We start from the raw sequence: 17956 nt of genomic DNA on the forward strand, positions 1-17956 counted from the left end.
CCTGGAACAGCTCCAGGGCCTGCCCCATTTATCTCAATGGGTCGGAGAACTGTATTTCCCAAAGACACAAAGGGACAAAACCCAACTGCTTGTCCAAAGGCCTATGTCCTCGCCTGATGCTGTTGCTTGTCCATGCTTCCCTACGGGACACCCGCAGGAGGCTGCGCTCCTTGCCGGAGCACCATTCCCTGCTCCCAGCCTGGCCTCCTACCCTCACCGCAGTTCCCCCCGCACCACCCCCCCGTGTTTTTGACAAAAGTGGCCATTTCCCAGGTTTGCTCTTGCCCACGGATCAGGTCAGCAAGAGAAAAATGGGGCGAAGGCCTCCTTGGGCGGGGCGGGGCGGGGGCGGGGGCGGGAGAGTTGGGACAGCTGAGCCAAACGGGGACGTAGGGTCACCCTATGAATGGGCGCTCCCTTGGCGGAGGGTGCTTAAAAGGCTGAAACTAGCCCTTGGCCCAAAGCCGCTGGAGAGCAGACAGCGCCGACTCCGCTGCCGGGGGTTGCGGGGGTGCAAAGGCCCGGCGGGTGGCGGGGCCGGGCTGGGCGCGCAGGCCCGTGTGTGCACGTACAACAGCTGCACGCGTGCACCGCCCTCCCCCGGGAGCTCGCGCGCCAGCCGGCCGCGTGGGGTGGGGAGAGGCCAATGGGTGTCACCGACGGCGGCGACCCGCGGTCCCCCCCCGCCCCCAGCTCCCTGCAGCGCGCGGCCTGGCCGCTAGGGGCAGGGCCCGGGCGTGAACTCGCGCGTGCGCACGAGGCGCCTCCGCCCGCTCTCCCCGCCCCCCCAGGGTGTGTCGCGCGCCCCCCCCCCATCCCCCCGGGCCGGGTATGAAAGGGGCGGCGGGCGGGCCCCGCACACAGCCGCGTCCTCTCCGCTCGGCACGCGCAGCCCGAGCGCCGCCCTCGCCATGGTGAGCGGAGCGGGCCGGGGGAGGGGGGTGCATGGGGGGGGGGGGCTGGAGGATCAGGCGCAGGGGTGAGGGGCTCTGCTGGGGACTGGGAGGGGGGAGCAGCCCCCCCCTTCTCCCCTCCAGCGCGGGGCGCTTTGTGCATCGCCCCGGGCTGTGTGCAAAGCGGGGGGAGCGGCCGGGGGTCGCCAGGGGGTGAATTTTTCTCCCCCCTCTTGTGACCCTCCCAGCTGGGGGCAGCAAATTCGTAGCAGTAGGCGGGGGGGGGCCTTCAACCAGTCCCCCCCCCCCCGGGGCTAGTTTCTGGAAGTCACAGCCCGTGAGGGCAGTGGGGTGGGGATGCGGTGTATGGGGGGGGGGGGGGAGCACGCAGGTAAGTGCATTTTGACCCCGCAGCAGGTGGGAAACTCAGGCCTGGGGGTAACAACACGAAGTCCTGGTGCACCTTAGCGACGAACAGAGATTTTGGAGCATGAGCTTCCCTGGGCAGAGACCCGCGTCGTCTTGCATCTGAGCAAGCCCGTCTTTGCCCACGAAAGCTCTTGCTCCAAAATACCTGTCAGTCTATAAGGGGCCACAAGACGACTTGTTGTTCTGGAAGCTGCAGAGGAACACGGCTTCTCCACTACTTAGCACCAGGCCTGGGCTGACAGTGACAATCGGCATCTCTGCAAGACAAACTCCCTCGATCAGAAACAATGTGCGAGGCGAGCTTTGGTGGGACAGACCCCCTTCTTCCAACCCTTGGTCTGAAGAAGTGGGTCTGTCCCACCATAGCTCACCTAATAAATTGTGTTAGTCTTGAAAGTGGTGCTGGACTGCTTTTTTGTTTTGTTAGTAACAGAGAAAGCCGTGCTAGTTTATATACTATTCTATCAGACCTGGTCCTGTTAAAAGCAACAGGACTTCAGGTTATGCCAGTGTTGCTGGCCCGGGGCAGGACTCTCAGACTCTGGAAATTCAAATGAGGGCTCATGCATGATCCAACCAGCATGGTCCCTGTGCCCTCTCACACCCACAGGATAGCTTTTGACAGACAAGAGTTAGAGCCAGCCCCAGCCGCTGGAGCCACACCACCCATCTTGTCTGTAAATACAGGCAGGAAGTGAACTTTGCCCAGGCACCGCGTTTCTTGTACAGTCATCAGCCTGTGTGAGCCAAACAGAGTCCCTGGTAGGTTTCGCTTCATTTTGTCTTTGTCACAATCGTCTACAACTTCAGAGCTCTGGAGGGATTAAGTCAGACTGATGCTACCCAGGCTCCGAGCAGCTTGTGGTCTTTGTCAAGTGCCAAACTGTCTACTAAACAGTCTCAGCTTGGAGGCAGAGAGAACTTGCTGGTTCTCCCCTAACAACGTAACGTCTCCTCTTTATTTTTGGGGGGACACGAGCATGGGTAGAGGGAGTGATGGGTTAATGGTTGCTAAATGCATTGCACAGCAGCTGTAGTGATGAGAGGAGGAAAGCTTTTAAAGAGCTCGTGCAGGAGGACCTAGGCCATAATTTGCAATCTGGGCTGTGGTTGTGGGTAATTGGTGTCTGAAGTTTCAGTCGTGCCACTCCTCAGGTGCTTGGTGTGAGGGGAGAGTGGATTGTGGGGAAGGGACAGAGGGGAGACAATCTTCAACCGATACTGGCCCTGAGCCTGCAGTTGGAATCCCCCAGGGCATGGTTAGCATGTACATTTCTGCTGAGAGAGCGCCATGGGTAGGCAGAGAGCTGCATTTGCTTGTGCCCCTTAAAAATTTCCTATTGCTGTTTTATCACGGTGCCTTCTGTACTACTGGTGTACATTCCCATAGCGAAGCACTTAATTCCTACTTAAATATCTGTGTTGGGGCCATGGGTGAGGAAAGAGGTGGCAGGTTGTCGCATATTAAATGCGCTTTCTGGAGACATTCACGTTTCCCATTTAAGAAACAAGCAGGGTATTAAGTATCAGAGGGGTAGCCTTGTTAGTTTGTCTCTGCAAAAACGAGACGTCCTAGGGCACCTTAGAGACTAACAGATTTTTTTACGTACGTATTTCCACCACCTGCATCTGACAAAGTGGGTCTTTGCCCACAAAAGCTGATGCTCCAAAAAAATCTGTTAGTCTCTAAGGTGCCCCAGGACTTCTCATTGTTTAAGCAGGACACTTATTACTGCACAGTATCAGCATAATGTAGCTTTGAAAGGGGGTACAAGTAACATTTAGAGGGTGCTAGCTCAGTGATGTTTTAAATCGCTGATAACAGGCATCATGCAATACAGTGAAAAGGGGCAAAAATTGTTCTAATGAAGTATTCTAATGAGCCTGGGGCTCTAAGGGTAGACTGTCAAAGGAAAGAGGTGATTTCCTAGCAGACAGGAAAACCCCTTCTAGCTGGAAGAATAAATTTAACACATGCATTTCAGGAACTCCATCGAGCACACGGCCAGTCTGTGCTAATGTGACCGGTTGCATTTGCCTATAGCACAAACAGAGGGAATGTCTGTCTGCAGTGTAGAGCGTTTGAAATTTGAGTGGAGGTTAGGCATGCTGGGGGAAACAAACCGAGCAAGTGCCAGGATGGCAGTGTTTCCCAAATGGTGTTCCGCAGAACCCCGGGATTCCGTGAAGTGAAAATAAGGTTCCCACGAGAAAAATTGCACTGCAATGACGTGATTATTTTTAAAAATCAACATTTAAGCATTTTTTATTTATTTTGTCAAAACAAAAGCAGTCCAGTAGCACTTTAAATACTAAAGAAAAAAGTGGTACTGGACGGCTTTTTTGTTTTGAAAGACTATAGACCAGCCTGGCTTTCTCTCTGTTCATTTTCATTTGTATTTGCCACGATAAGTGTGCCTGTGTTACGCGAGTGTCGCTGTCGAGTTGGAACAGCAATGTCACTACTCTCGCTGCAGCAAAGGCAGTGGTGCGATCGCCTGTTATATACCACCGTAAATCCCTGTACTCACCGTTAAATTAAATGTGATTTTTGTTTAAGTATGTACAGTTAAACTAAACGTTGATCTCATGACCTTGCTTAACATTTGTTTATTATCCTCCTCACTTATTTGTGGTCTATATAAAAGACTTTCTAGGGGTTCTGCAAAATTCTTTACTGTTTAAAAGGGCTCTGTGGCCAGAGGAAATTGGGAAACAAACACTGTTGTATGGGATGTCTGTCCAATGAAACTATGAAACATTCAGATCTCACTTCCTGGAATCACTGCTTTTTGAACCAAGTGACCTTTGAACCAAATAACTTTTTTTCCACCTCCAGAAAAGGGTGTTGTGAACAAGGATGAGAACAGAAACTAGACTCCATAATGTAGCTACAACCTCCCGATCAGGGTTCCCATTGGAATTTGGTCTTTCTGTAGTTCAAGGTGTATTTTATGCATTTGATGGTGTAAAAAAAAGTGTCAGGTCCAAACTACTTTAAGAAACGAAGGTGGGATGCCCAGTGAGGTGACGTAGATAGGAGCGTTGCCGGCAGCTTGAGGGAAGTGATTATTCTCCTCTGTTTAGCACTGGTGAGGCCACACTGGAATACTGCATCCAGTTTTGGGACCCCTCTACAGAAAGGATGTGGACACATTGAAGAGAATCCAGTGGAAGACAAGGAAATGATTGGAGGGTTGGAGCATGTGACTGAGGAGAGGCCGTGGGAACTGGGCTTATTCAGTCTTCAGAAGAGAAGAATGAGGGGGCAGATTCGAGTTTGACTACCTGAAGTGATGGAGGATGGAGCTACGCTATTCTCAGTGGTGGCAGAACAAGAAACGATCGTCTCAAGTTGCAGTGGGGGTGGGGAGGTCTAGGCTGGATATTGGGAATTACTATTCACTAAGGAGGGCGGTGGAGGACTGGAATGGGGTGTTGAGGGGGGTGGTGGACGTTCCATCCTTAGAGGTTTTTAAGGTCTAGCTTGACAAAGCCCTGTGTGGAGCTGGTCTGGGTTTGAGCAAGGGCTTGGATTAGAACTAGATGACCTCTTGAGTTCTCTTCCAACCCTAATCTTCTATGCGAGTGGCAAGGTTTAGCCAGCATCTAATGCCACCCCTTTTTCTAAATCTTTTGATAGGCCACGAGTGCTTTCAGGACATGTAAGAGGTGTCCCTCCTAACCTCCCTCAGGGCATTCTGTGTCAGTGGGTTGGGTCTAATAGAATATGGTTTGTTAACTGCTGTCCCCCACATTCTTAACAGGGAGTAACACACAGTTGCAGAACTTATGAGAATCACTTAAAATTCATCCTCATTCCTGGAAAAGGACACCAAATACTTAAGTCCCTACAAATAAGAGCTTTGTAGGGAAAACTGTGGGGAAGGGGAGAAGTGATGTAGCTTGTGTTGAACTGAATAGATTGTTTAATCAGAAACTGGCCAACTGCTCCTTTAAGAATTATTTGTATGGTACCATTGTCTGTCCGTTTGGTATATGGCCTACTTTCATTAAAGAGCTTATTATTTAAAGCTGGCTGATGAACAATGGGTGCCGAGGGTGTTTTCTATTATTGTTCTTTTGTTTGCGTCTTAAAAAAATGCCTCAGTTACTGTTTTTCACCAACAGCTGTTTTCACCAAAACAGTTTGACTGAAAACCAGTCACAACCCAAATACTATATGCAGGCCCTGCTCAGTTGCTGTCCTATAGTTGCAGCTCCTAATTTCATCTGTCTGTCTCACTTATGATCTGCATACTTGGGGAGTTTAAGTGGACCCTGACGAGTCAAATCTGACTCAAGATTTAGTTTAAAAACAAGATTTACAGCTCCCATTCAGACAACTTGGATGTGGACTAGGAAGGAACCCTGACAGATGAAATGACACCAGGTACCTCCACTCCATAGTGAGTAAAGAATAGCACGTGTTCCTAGGGTGAGAATGAGGGAATAGTGGCCTGTTAAAGTCCTGAGAGAATTCCAGGTGTATGGTACCATTCTTCCAAACAAAGCCCCAGGCCAACCTTTAACATAAATGAGCCGCTCTCTCTGGAAAGCACTCTGCATAAAATCTGCCAAGAGTACACATCAGTCATTCAGTTCCAGAGCTATATTTTGAGTTCATCATCCTACCTTTTACAGCTTCAGGTCCAATTTAAAGGGATTTATATTCTAGTCACACCCACAAACGAACTAGACACTTCTCAGACATACAGTCCTTGCCCCAAATTGCTGAAAAGTGAAGAAATTTATGTAAGAGGGGTGAGGAGAATGATACAAGCAAAATGTTCCTTTCCGTGGACACACCTACACTGTCTTAGGCCACAAATACCGACAAGCAAGTCAAGTTCCATTCCTCCACCACAGACCAAAATACTTGAATAGCGTAAGATGAGGCAGCTGAGACAGTGAAACTGCTCTCGTCTGGTGCTTTTTCCACACTTCCACTAACTAGCTGTAGTGAAACCACCATCGGTACGCGAAGCCGTTACTCCATAGCAGGCCCACCAATCTCGGCAACCAGAATGCCCCCACCGAAGGAAACTGAAAAGAGGCTATTTATGTTTACAAACATCTCTGCCCTTGGTGGAACGACTGAACATATCTGTGCCTTTAATACCTGTTCCCTTCAGCTCCCAACTTCTGTTGGGCCCTACAGGGATTCCACAGAACATTGCCAAAGATACTTGTGAGAGCTCATAACCAAGTTACATCACCACAGGATCAAGTCCTGCCCCACCAAAAAAAATGTCTTACAGTTTCACAAAGGCCCATGTTCAGTTGTGATATGTGACTTACTAATCTAATTTCTTCCCAGAGTAACCACATCCCATTGTGAATCCAGCTTTCAGTGCAAAAGGCTGGCAGGGAAAGACATACGTACATCTGTCTCTTAGGCTTTTCCAGTTGCATCTGCTTCTGTAGCATCCAAGTGATATCACTAGCTTTGGCTTTCTTCAGTCTCCTATAAGGCCAGTTGTTGGGTTTTAAGTGGTTTTTCCCACATGTACGGCAACACAGAAAATTATTCTATCCTGCAGGAATTAGCTGCCAATAAAGAGCTTACCTCAGAGGCACTTCCAGAAGGGACTTTCTGGACAGGGTCCAAGAAGAAAAGGGTCTTTTTTTGGCATGATGTACAGCAGCAGCGAGTACATGCTTCTGCAGGAAGACTTCCCTCCAAGTGGTCGTTCTCGTTCTTGTTCTCTCTCTCTCTCACACACACACACCTGGAAAATACCTGTTAAAGTAACAGACTTAAAAGCAGTCAAGCTTTTTGTAGTGTCTCAAATTTTATTTTTTAACTGAGTCTTCCCATCACCAACAGCTGTTAAAGTAGCACGATGCTTTCACTTCTGCTGTTCAAACTATATTTAAGTTTCGGTGGGCCATGTCTTTGAACAACAGTTGTAAATACAGGAAGCTTACAGCTTTATTTTCAGACGGATTGAATTGAGTTTGCCTCAGACTGGCGTCTGGTGTGTGAGAATTTAATGGGGATAAACAGTCTCAGCACAGAGTTTGCAATGGTGTGATCACACGCACCTCCTGGGAAAGCAGGTCTGAGCATCTGGTTTGGAAAAGGTATAATCCACAGATAAACGAACAGGCAGGGCTCACTTACACTTATTATTTTGCTTCGGAATTGGATTCAGAGGGTCACTTTGACCCATTGGAAGGGGCTCCAGCAGAAGCATTTTAGGACAAATTTGTGTTGTTCAGAGCACTGTAAGCTCAGTAAGGCAGAGGTGGTTTAATATCAATAATGGTGGCAAAGATTTATTACATAATAGGGTCATTTAAAATCATCTATAGGCTATTTATGCACATCTGAATAGCAAAAACTCAGCTTCTGTCTAGTAAGGACTCAAACAGTGATATATTGTTTAGTGTCAGAAAATGGTCTGGGTTCTTTTAAAAGCTTAAAAAAAATACAAATATGAATTTTTTTTTTTTTTAAACTTTCAGAACAGAGGCTTTACCCGGAAGAGCCATACATTCCTGCCTAAAATATTCAGAAAAATGTCTACTCAGTCATCAAAGGACAGACCTGAAAATCTGCAGTTTCCATTCTTTGACGATGATGCTACCATTTCTACAGTTAAAGAATCTAAAACCCTTTTTATCCTCAGAGGCCTGCCTGGCAGCGGGAAATCCACCCTTGCCCGGGCTATTCAAGATCAGTATAAGGATGCTTGCAAGGTCATTTCTGCCGATAATTATAAAATTACACCTGCTGTAAGGAGCTCCATTCCTGAAGATTATTCAAAGTTGGATGAGGATTTAGTTGACTATTGCAAACGAGACATCAGTATTGTTGTTGTGGATGATACTCACCATGAACGGGAACGGTTAGATCAACTCTTTGATATTGCTGACAAATACCAATACCAAGTCCTCTTTGTTGAGCCCAAAACACCTTGGAAGATGGATTGCTTGCAGCTTAAGGATAAGAATCAGTGGAAACTCTCTGTGGAAGATCTGAAGAAGATGAAACCAAGCTTGGAGAAAGATCTCCTACCTTTGTATTATGGATGGTTTTTGAGCAAAAAGAGTTCTGAGAGCTTGAGGAAGACTGGGCAAGCCTTTTTAGATGAGCTTGGAAGCCTTAAAGTATTCAAAAAGGAGTCTAAGTACTGTACGTATATACATACTTTACCAAACTTTGTATTCTACTAACCAGAGGGAAAGGCAACCGTTCTGGGACGTCTGTGGCCTTGTCTACGCTTACCTGCACTATTGAGCTACTTCAGCCAAACAAATAGCATAGCTGAAATTGACATACTTACCATGGGGTCTTGTGTGGGGTCGGGTTGACGTGGCCTGCTCTCCCATCGACCTGGGCTGTGCTGCTTCTCTTGGAGGAGTAGCCATGTGAATGGAAAGGAGCTTGGAGGTGGATTTATTGTCTCAACAGTAGAAATGATAAATCAGTGGCTAGTGCATCAATCACTGACCCATTGACCCACCACGTAGTGGAGACAAGGCCTTAGTGAAATAAGCTGGAGGAGAGCGGCCAAGGACAGAATATAAATGGCCTGAAACGCGTTGCCTCTAAGATGATCCCTGCCACATCGCACTGAGGCAGACTGGTTAGCAGGCGCTGCAGGGTCTATACCAGTGGTGTGGATAAAGAACACTCCATTCCCTACAGCTGTCCAGAACACACACAGCTCTAAGTCAAATTAAACCTACGTCATGAGTGAGTATTGGCAGGGGACCATGAACGTTTGTCACTAGTAATTTTGCTTCTGTATTTGCAGTTCTTCCTGTTGAAGATCCCAAAGTAAAACTGGACCTGACCAGCTACTTTGCAAAAAGGCCACCCAGCGTCCTGCACTGCACCACAAAATTTACTGACTTTGGAAAGGCTATGGGAGCTGACGAATATGCACAACAAGAAGTTAGTGTCTGGTCCCCCCCCACCCCAGACCTCTGTGCTCGGGCTGTATGTTACGCCACCATTTTACCTTGACAGGTCTGAGCGAGCTGTACAGCTTTCTAAAGCCTTAGTGTGATGGCCTATGTCCGCCTCACAGCAGCACCTGTGAAGTTGGCTCACTTGACAGCCTGTTTGGTAGAAAAAGAATAAGGATGTTACTTCTCAGGACTGAGATGCACGGGCGAAATTTACATTTTGCTTCCAAACTAATTCCATGTTCTTGTCTTCCCCTTCCACCATGAGTACTAGACTTTTCTAATGGCTTGGTTTTGAGCGGGTGTGAATGACGGAATTGTCACTTTCATTTTTGGGACCCTACCTGATCAGCGTGAGGTTCCAATGAAATTATGCGACTTAAGTCAACCAAAGGGGGCAGAGGGTGCGGAGGAATAAACAGTCACCTGTAGGCACGATGCTGTTTTCATACCATGTTGTGTGACCAGAAGACAGCTAATGAAAGACTGTTGAGGAGAGCGATGACTCTTGGGGTGCGTTGTAGCAGACAGATGGAGCGTGTGTGAATGCCTCAGAGGAAGAATCGAATGGAAAAGGCAAAGTAGCAGAGTAGTAAGTGGGCGTGAATGTGTCTAACGCTTTGAAGGGATGTGGCAGGGGCGAGTCAATGTCACGTTTCGAGTCAGTCCTATTGCAGATCCAAATCATTCGGTCCTCTCTCTCCCCCCCAGGTTGTGAAGGCTTCCTATGGAAAAACTTTTACCCTGACTATCTCTGCGCTGTTCCTCACCACGAAAACCGCAGGCGCTCGCGTGGAACTCAGCGAGCAAGAACTGCTGCTGTGGCCTGGTGACGTGGACAAGATCCTGCCTACGGACAGCCTGCCCAAAGGCAGCCGGGCTCATGTTACGCTGGGATGTGCCAGTGGCATCGAACCAGTCCAGACTGGGATTGACTTGCTGGAATTCGTCAAGCTGGAAAAGGCAGGGAACAAAGGGGATGAAGTTGAGGAAGTTGGTGGAGGGAAATTGCTGTACTTCGGTAACGGCATGTGGATGCTCCTGCTTTCTAAAAAGATCGAAGTGAAGGCTATTTTCTCAGGTTACTATGGCAAGGGAAAGCTAGTGCCTACTCAGGGAGGTAACAAGCGAGGTTCTGCCTTTAATTCCTGCACTATCATCTAAGTGCTCAAGCCAGGCCATTTTTTAAGACAAAAACTTGGATAACCTTTATGAAGTTGTAAAAAGACAGTTCCGTGTGTACTAACCTAGCCCTTCTGCAAACTCTAGTATGAAGCTTCTCTACTGGGACAACATATTGGTCCTCAGAAAAATTTGTTTTCCTTTACAGTCAGGTCACCAAGTTCCTAAACAACCATTTCTGGTAGATAAGTAGAACAAATAGGATATTTAAATAACTGAAGTGCTGAATTACTTTTTTAAAATACTAGGTTTTTGTAGCGAGATCTCGTTGCTTTATTTTGTTCTTCAGAGGATCATTCCTAATAGTCCACGTTTTATAATTTCCCTTTGAACTACAAGCTTTAGAAAATGTGATAGCAATAAATGATTTAAACAGAGGTGGACCAAAGTTTTCAGCTCCAGGTTGTACATCCCTGGTCCCGAACAAGAGAATTTGCTGGACCATGGGAAGGCCCCAGCCACCAGCCCCAAGCTGGTGCTACAGGCACCTTCATTTTGGTTCTCCCACACACCTCTCTGGGCTTGTTGCCCAGCTACGGGCCTCAGCTCCAGCTCTGCCCTGGCCCCACACTGTCACAGGGACTGTGGCCATAGTTTTGCCATGCCATGGGGCTGTTGTGGGGTTTCGCCCCCCACCCCCTCACAGCCAGGGGGCTGCCCCAGTTCTGGCCTTGGCACTGCACAGGCTCCAGCCTCAATCCCACCTGCAGCTGGGGGGCTGCTGCAGGGCATTAGCCAGTCCCATACTGTTGGAGGGGCCCCAGCCCCACACTGCTGGGGGCATGCAGCCACAAGGCCCAGACCACAGCCCAACTCTGCTGTGTGGTGCCTGTGTGGCCCCAGCCCTGTGCTGCTCTTAGGCACCCAGGCGCTCTGGTCAAGGAGCATCCTTGGTCCTGTTAGATGACGGATGTTGCCAGACCAGAGTGTGCTGGTTGTCAGCGGTGCAACCTGCAACCTGCACTTCTTATTCCCTGAAGCCAAGAAAGTTCAAGCTGAAAGTTTAACCCAATTGTGAAGTTGTACAGTCCCCCCCGCAGGCTGATGGTGCACACATATGTCCCTTGGTAGCTGATGACTAACACCTGCAAGCCTCAGTCATGGGTAATATTTTTGAGGGGTGGGAGAACAAGTAGTCTGCAGGCGCAAGGATTAGGTGTGGGCTTAGGGGAGTCTGTAAGAAAGGTGAAACTCTTGTATCCCCATGACCAGCAGTGTGTGGTCTACACAACCTTCAAACTCTTCTGGTAGCCCATGAAGACTTCCTGGGTGTGAGAGAAGGAGGGGGCGTGAGGGGGCGGGGCAGCAGGAGGCTCTATGTTTAGTTTAAAATGTGAAGATAAATTAATGAGATCACGAAAAGGAGAATTTATCATGAAAAACTTCCTAGCAGTGAGATCTGCTCAGACTTCCACCGAAACTGGGGAGGAACCACAGCGCCCCCATGAGCCATCTGGGTATTGGCTGGACAAAGCACTACTCTATGTATACTGTAGGGAAGAATCCTGCTCTAGCAGATGAATGGAATAGATCAACTAGTAGTTCCTTTCCATCTAACTCTTGATCCTACATAAACTAAGATCATGTCTGAAGTACTAAACGGTACTTCATGCAAAATAGGCTTTCCTACGCTGGATTCAAAATCTAATTCTTCTGAATGTTGAGATTAGCATGGAGGAACATGAAGCTAACCTGTTATTTAGGAAATAATGGTGGCATTGTAATTTATGCATAAGCACCTGCTCAAATGTAAACTTTTCCAGTTGGCTAATGTTCAGATGTTTCAGTTATTACAGGTTTTAATTATAGTTGCAACTTGTTTCTGCTCATGTGACTAGCTAAATGCTGCTTGCCTTCTCATCGATGGATGTTTGCTGTCATTATCATCCTGCTTCATTTGGCTGATCTAACTCATTCAGGTCAGAACAGCATTTTAAACTCACCTTATGGCTTATTGTCCCATGAACGGTAAAGTGTATTGAAATAAACCCAGTATTAATGTGTGTACTGTGTCTGAAATGCATGTGCAAGGTTCGCAGCAGTAAAGGATCTGTTGCCATGACACCACGACCCAGTGTTCGGGGGCTGTGGGCAAGCAGGGAGGTCACTAGCCAAGTAAGTTTGTGCATGGGAAGGTTCGTTTGGTTCTGCAACAGGGTGAGTTCATTGGTGAAAGCAATGAACGCCCCTCAGCTGTTCTGTTGCTTTTCAAGGGAGAACATGGAATATAGCGAGGGACGCTCCTTTCACCTCACTTTAGGGGAGAGTCTGCTGCAGCCGAACTCGATGGTAGACCCAGAAGGGCTATAGTGTGCATCACAGGGGAAGCCCAGAATAAAAGACTGGTTAGTGTTCAGCTAAGTCCCTCTCTATCATTTTGGGGAACCGTGCCTTTTCCTTCAAGGCAGCTATCCCAGAAGTCTTCGTCCCAGGATGTTCTATTCTGAGAATCCGTGCTGGAAAGTTCTTAAGAGGGCACCCAACTTTAAAATGTGGGTAGCTGGAGAGCCTGACTTGGTTGCCTGGTCAAAAACAGTCACACACGCTCATTGTTTAAGTGTTTATTAATTTGTACATCATATACAGTTTAATAAACCAATTGCATATGGTTTTGATTCAGTCTGGTTGAGATTCTGCATATAAACACATTGTATGAATGTCTAATGAAATAAACAACAAATATTCACATTTTTGACCCTTCACACCCCAGAAAGATAAAAGGGCCCAAAGAGCGACAGTGTTTATACCAATGTGAAGCCTGCCCTGGAGAGGGTTGGGGGTCTTAGAAAAAAGCTATTTTGCATCATGCAATAACCTTACCTCCCCATGGAAAGGTTACATCCTTATACTGAGGTAAACGCACAGAATCTGTTCCTTAAATTTAGTTAAATACTAAAGCAAAGGATCTAACGTCCTCTCTGAGTGGCTTCACATCAGTGCATCTGCTTTTGTCTCTAGTACTCCTTAAGGCCTCTTCACAATAAAGCGGATATTATGCATGCAACAAAAAGGTGTCCAGATTGCTGCAAAAAACACTGCTCTGCACTCTTACCATTTTCACTTTTCTTTTGTAGCACAAGCCATTCAGTGAAAGCAGGAAGGAAGAAGGGGTATCTAAGTGGGGCAATGACGAGAACTGGAGTCCGTTGCATGCCCAGCCCTAGAATGGGGAGTGATGGAAAGCAAACAAACAAACGCTTGACGGCTACAGTATTTTTGTGCCCTCTCAGACTCAACTAAAGCTTTAGCCCAACAACACTTGTGGCACACACAGCAAACTCAGCATTCCGGCTAACAGGCTCCGTTCAGATGGAGGGCAGTTCTGTATGCCAGCACCCAGCTTACCAGGAGGTTAGTCAAAGGAGGGAAGATCTTATCTCACTGTATAAATAGGTGGTGAAGAACAGGCCAACCTAGAACCAAAATGTTACCTACTTTTTACCTCAACCACACAACTATGTTCCTCTATTCTAGTGAATAAGCAGCGATCGGAAAATCTGCTCCCACCAGAGCAGCTCTTGCATGTTAATGACAGGCGACTGAGACCTGGGTCGTAGTTCTTACTATCATGGGGTTTGTTGCTTTTCAGACCCAGTTCTAGCACCGAGGATATGCTGGACCGTAGCACTAGACCAGGGAAACAAAGCAGGTGTGACACATGAACTGGTTTTATTGTCCCACACCGGATTAGCAAAACGCGAGCGGGGGCACAAAACACAAACTTGAGCTGGAAGAACACGAGTCTGCTCAAAGCAGCACTATCTTGACAAGATGGCAAGCCACTGTGTGACTGAATTATGAGACCAGTCATTTATTTAAAGACCTGATTGGTTAAACTCCCATTGCTGGAAAGCAACTATCTGGCAAAGTAGCCCACAATCCTCATTTTAGCTGGATGCGGAAGTGCTTGGGGGATCAAGTTCATGAAGTAGTTACTCAGGTCACTCCCAAAATCTCTGCAAATTATACTTATGCGATTATTTACAAAACAGTCAAAGCCTTTAGCACCAATAAAATCCAGACCGGCAGCAAAACTCCCGGTATACTGATAGAGTACTACTTGGACAGAAAAGTCAGCCAAAGCAGAGTTATCAGAAATAGGGGGCTAGAAGCAGCTGCATGTTCTTTAACACCCACTTCTGGGGGAGCTCAGCTTGCATCTGCACCTGAACAGGGCCTGAACCCAAACACTCCTATTATCTCTTGCAAGAGTTACTGTCAGTAGACCCACCATTCTTAGAAGTAAAGCTAATGCTGAGAAAGCGGAAGGAGGACTACACCTGGGTTTGTCAGTCTACACACAGCCTTCCTTTGGGTCTTATACATTCCACAGACAACATCGCCAGCCACCACAGCTCCTGATTTCAACATGCAGCGTGCTTTTGTTCTGACTGGATTTGGGCTCACTCGTGACTAACACAAGCGCAGCTCAGACACTATTTTGGTCACGAGGAGGATCACCACAAGAGGACTACAGGGAAAAGCAAAAAACAACATTTCTCTCATTTCAACAAATGGTTATTAAACTAATCTCAGTTATTCTGACTTTATACTGGTACATATGTTTGTGGCTAGGTTTGAAAAAGCAGGTACTTTTCTTTAATTTGTCTCGGGTCTTCTCACAAGTGACTGTCTCCTTAACTCAGTTTTCTTTCTATTTTGTCATACCTGCTGGCTTTAGAGGAGTAACTTTTTATTCCTTTTCATGGTCCAGTCACAGCCTGAAGCTGTGGGAAGGACAGACGTTCTGGTTTGGTTCCTAGCCACTCCAAAGGATTGTTACTTAGGTGCCAATAGCAAAATGATTTAAAGAGTGATTTAAAAGCTACACAACCTCCAGATTCCAGGCAGAGTCACTTTGTTTACATGTAAAACTGTGCTAGGCTGCTCAGGAAATAATGGAGGTGCTATACAGAGGGAACTGCATGGAGGCACAGCAACTCACTTTTCAGACTAAAACCAGATTAAGGCTCTTGCTATTGTGCCACAAATACAGCTGTTAGTAATTTACCATTGTAAAAACTGACTTCAAAAAAAAATAAAAAAGACACCCTTGTTTCATTAAGAGAAGGGCCTTCAAGCATCAGTGTCCTCACATGGAAAATAAAACCTATATGCCACAGCTGAGAGTCATAAAAGAAAAAGTACAGCTCCAAATAGGGTTATTTAATTATTTTCCTGCTACTTTGCATGTTACGGGAATTACAGCCTATATTAACTTCATCTTCTGCCACATACAGGAAGCTTGAACATACTGTCAGGTTACGAGCTGCTACTTCTATTGGTGAATTCCAACATCCTGTGTCTCCTAACAAGTCAGAGAAAGACACCTGAGAACAGCTGTAGCAGTCAGACAAATGGCATTAAATCTCTCTGGCGGCTACTTCTGGATACCACCTATAAAATCAATCCTGCTCACAAATGTAAAGGGGGAACGCAATGTTTTAAAGGCAAATATCTGGGCGGATAAGATCTAAAACAGTTCCGTCTGTTCAAACCACTACCCGAGGGAAGCTATTTTAACATACAAATGAGTACTGTGGCATATGTTACTGTCCTGAGAACAGTACAGTTACTGAATTTCCATTAGCGGAGAATGCAGTCTGCAGAAATGAACGTAGGTTTGCGTTCACTTTTAATCACATTAGTGCTTTTTTTTTTTTTTAAAAATGTCTTGGCACTCACCATATTCATATTTAACTACAATAAATCATGCAATCATGTACAGTTTATATAAATAGCAACTGTGTACATAACCCCTCTTTACCCCTGAAATAACTGTCTTAAAAGTGGGCAGCGGGGAAGTCGCCCAACACAGAACTAAAAGCATGTAAACAAAATGCAGGGAAAAGCGCTGTACTCTGCTAACAGAATCCAACACACATTTCCAAACTGCAGCTGTGCATAAAATGCAAGAGGATACAACTGTGAACCCAGAACATCCCACCAAAGTGATGCGCCACATAATCTTTGATTGACAAAAGAACTACAAGAATGGAGGGAAGTTTCAAAAATGCAGACCAGGTTCTATGTCCCACAGCTTTGAAGCTGGAGTCTGAGCCTCTAGCTCCTTATTCTGCTCTTATGCCAGAGTAACAAGGTTAAACCCATCAGGTTACAATGGTGTAAGGCAGAAGAAGAAATGCTGTGGGGATCTCCTTCTGCGAAAGCAAGTCTCAATGCCGGCTCAGTTTAAAAGCTGAATTCTGTACTTCCCTTGGCTGATATCTGGGCTGCAGTATTAAGCCCTTAAATCCTCCCTCCATGAAAGCAGATTGTGGTGTTTCTGACAGAAGCCGTGTACTGTCACCCTAAAGCCCTGCTGCTCCATTTCTGCAGGGAAGACATTAAGGAAATGTGAATTCAAAGTAAACTATTTATGCCACAATTTTCATTATAAACCTTGTTTCCTATGAAAGCCATCAGCCAGTCAGATCTGCTAGATAAACAGCAAAGTTGGATTTCTTCTAAGTAGTACGTACACCCTTACATTTACTTTGATGCACAACCCATCTCTTCTCCTAGCCAATCCGAATGCAGCTTTTCAACAAGTGTCTGCACTACAGCAGTTGGCGCTTAATGCAATCAGGGAAGACATTCTCAAAAACAGTTTGGCCTCCTTTGGACGGACGCCAGTCAGCATTCATCTGGCAACTTTCCAGTGACTTTCTACAAACAAACGCCACAGCTATGGTAAAGGCCACTGAAAATCCCATCAGATAATAGGCTACCATGAAAAGCTCCAAAACTACTTTACAGACTGTTAACTACTTGACTTGAATGGAGTATCCACTCCTGGAGATGATTCTACTTACATGAGCTCTGTAACTATAGGGAGAAAAGAACAGTTCTGCAAAGACATAATCCCCTCATACCCAATACCAGGGTTTGAGCCCAAATCCAGGGTAAAACAACAAAAGCAGCATCAGTGAGAGAAGTCAGTATGAAAGCACATTCATTCAGAGTTAGGGATGGCATGCCAGCATGCAACTCTGGCTGTAGCTCATCAACACATCATCCACACCGTCAAAAGAGGAAGCGAGGCAAGTTATGCCCCATTAGCTAGCGTTTCTGCCATAATGTGGCATTTCATTATTCCCAGCGGCTTGTAAAATACTCTGAACCCTATTTAGAACTCACACAGTTGTGTTGCATTGAAAATAGACATCCATTTCTTTAAAATGGTACCAAAAAGTTCACGGTGTACAAAGGAAACATTCTTCAAACATACTCTGCATTTTTTCAAATGTTGGAAAGCAGTTCTGGATTTGCAATATGGTAAACCGAGTATTGTTAAACTGCAGAAACAAACCAGCAAACCCTGGATTTATCACAGATATGGCAATTCAATGATCAAGTGACTTATGAAAGAGAAGAATCGCAGAGAAATTCACCCCAGACCAAATTAAATGTCCCCTTAAACCAAGGACATTTTGGTGTGGAAGCAGGTAGGACATGTATTTCCAAGCTACACCATGGGGAAATTTCCCATATCAGCAACTCCCAGAAATCTGGGGAAGGATTTCTCCCCA

General features: G+C 46.4%; 1 protein-coding gene across 2 annotated transcripts; it reads left to right on the forward strand.

Moving 5' to 3' along the window:
- The first annotated feature begins 824 nt into the window (after window positions 1–824).
- Window positions 825–16085, forward strand: CNP (2'',3''-cyclic nucleotide 3'' phosphodiesterase). Of its 2 annotated transcripts, none has more exons than XM_074979386.1 (4): window positions 825–914; window positions 7794–8463; window positions 9089–9228; window positions 9954–16085. In XM_074979386.1, exons 1-4 carry the CDS (start codon window positions 912–914, stop codon window positions 10404–10406), a joined length of 1266 nt encoding a protein of 421 aa, XP_074835487.1. In that variant the 5' UTR covers window positions 825–911; the 3' UTR covers window positions 10407–16085. The 2 variants fall into 2 exon arrangements, with proteins under 2 accessions (XP_074835487.1, XP_074835488.1); XM_074979387.1 differs by lacking the exon at window positions 825–914 and adding an exon at window positions 2006–2084.
- Window positions 16086–17956: the final 1871 nt, after the last annotated feature.

The sequence above is a fragment of the Carettochelys insculpta genome, chromosome 28 (genome assembly GCF_033958435.1).
Source record: "Carettochelys insculpta isolate YL-2023 chromosome 28, ASM3395843v1, whole genome shotgun sequence".
Taxonomy (NCBI): Eukaryota; Metazoa; Chordata; order Testudines; family Carettochelyidae; genus Carettochelys; species Carettochelys insculpta.

Excerpts from the sequence above, each read along its gene's own strand:
- CNP (XM_074979386.1), top strand. Across the intron at positions 8,464-9,088 it reads CAAAAAGGAGTCTAAGTACT|TTCTTCCTGTTGAAGATCCC; the intron begins GTACGTATATAC and ends CTGTATTTGCAG. Across the intron at positions 9,229-9,953 it reads ACGAATATGCACAACAAGAA|GTTGTGAAGGCTTCCTATGG; the intron begins GTTAGTGTCTGG and ends TCTCCCCCCCAG.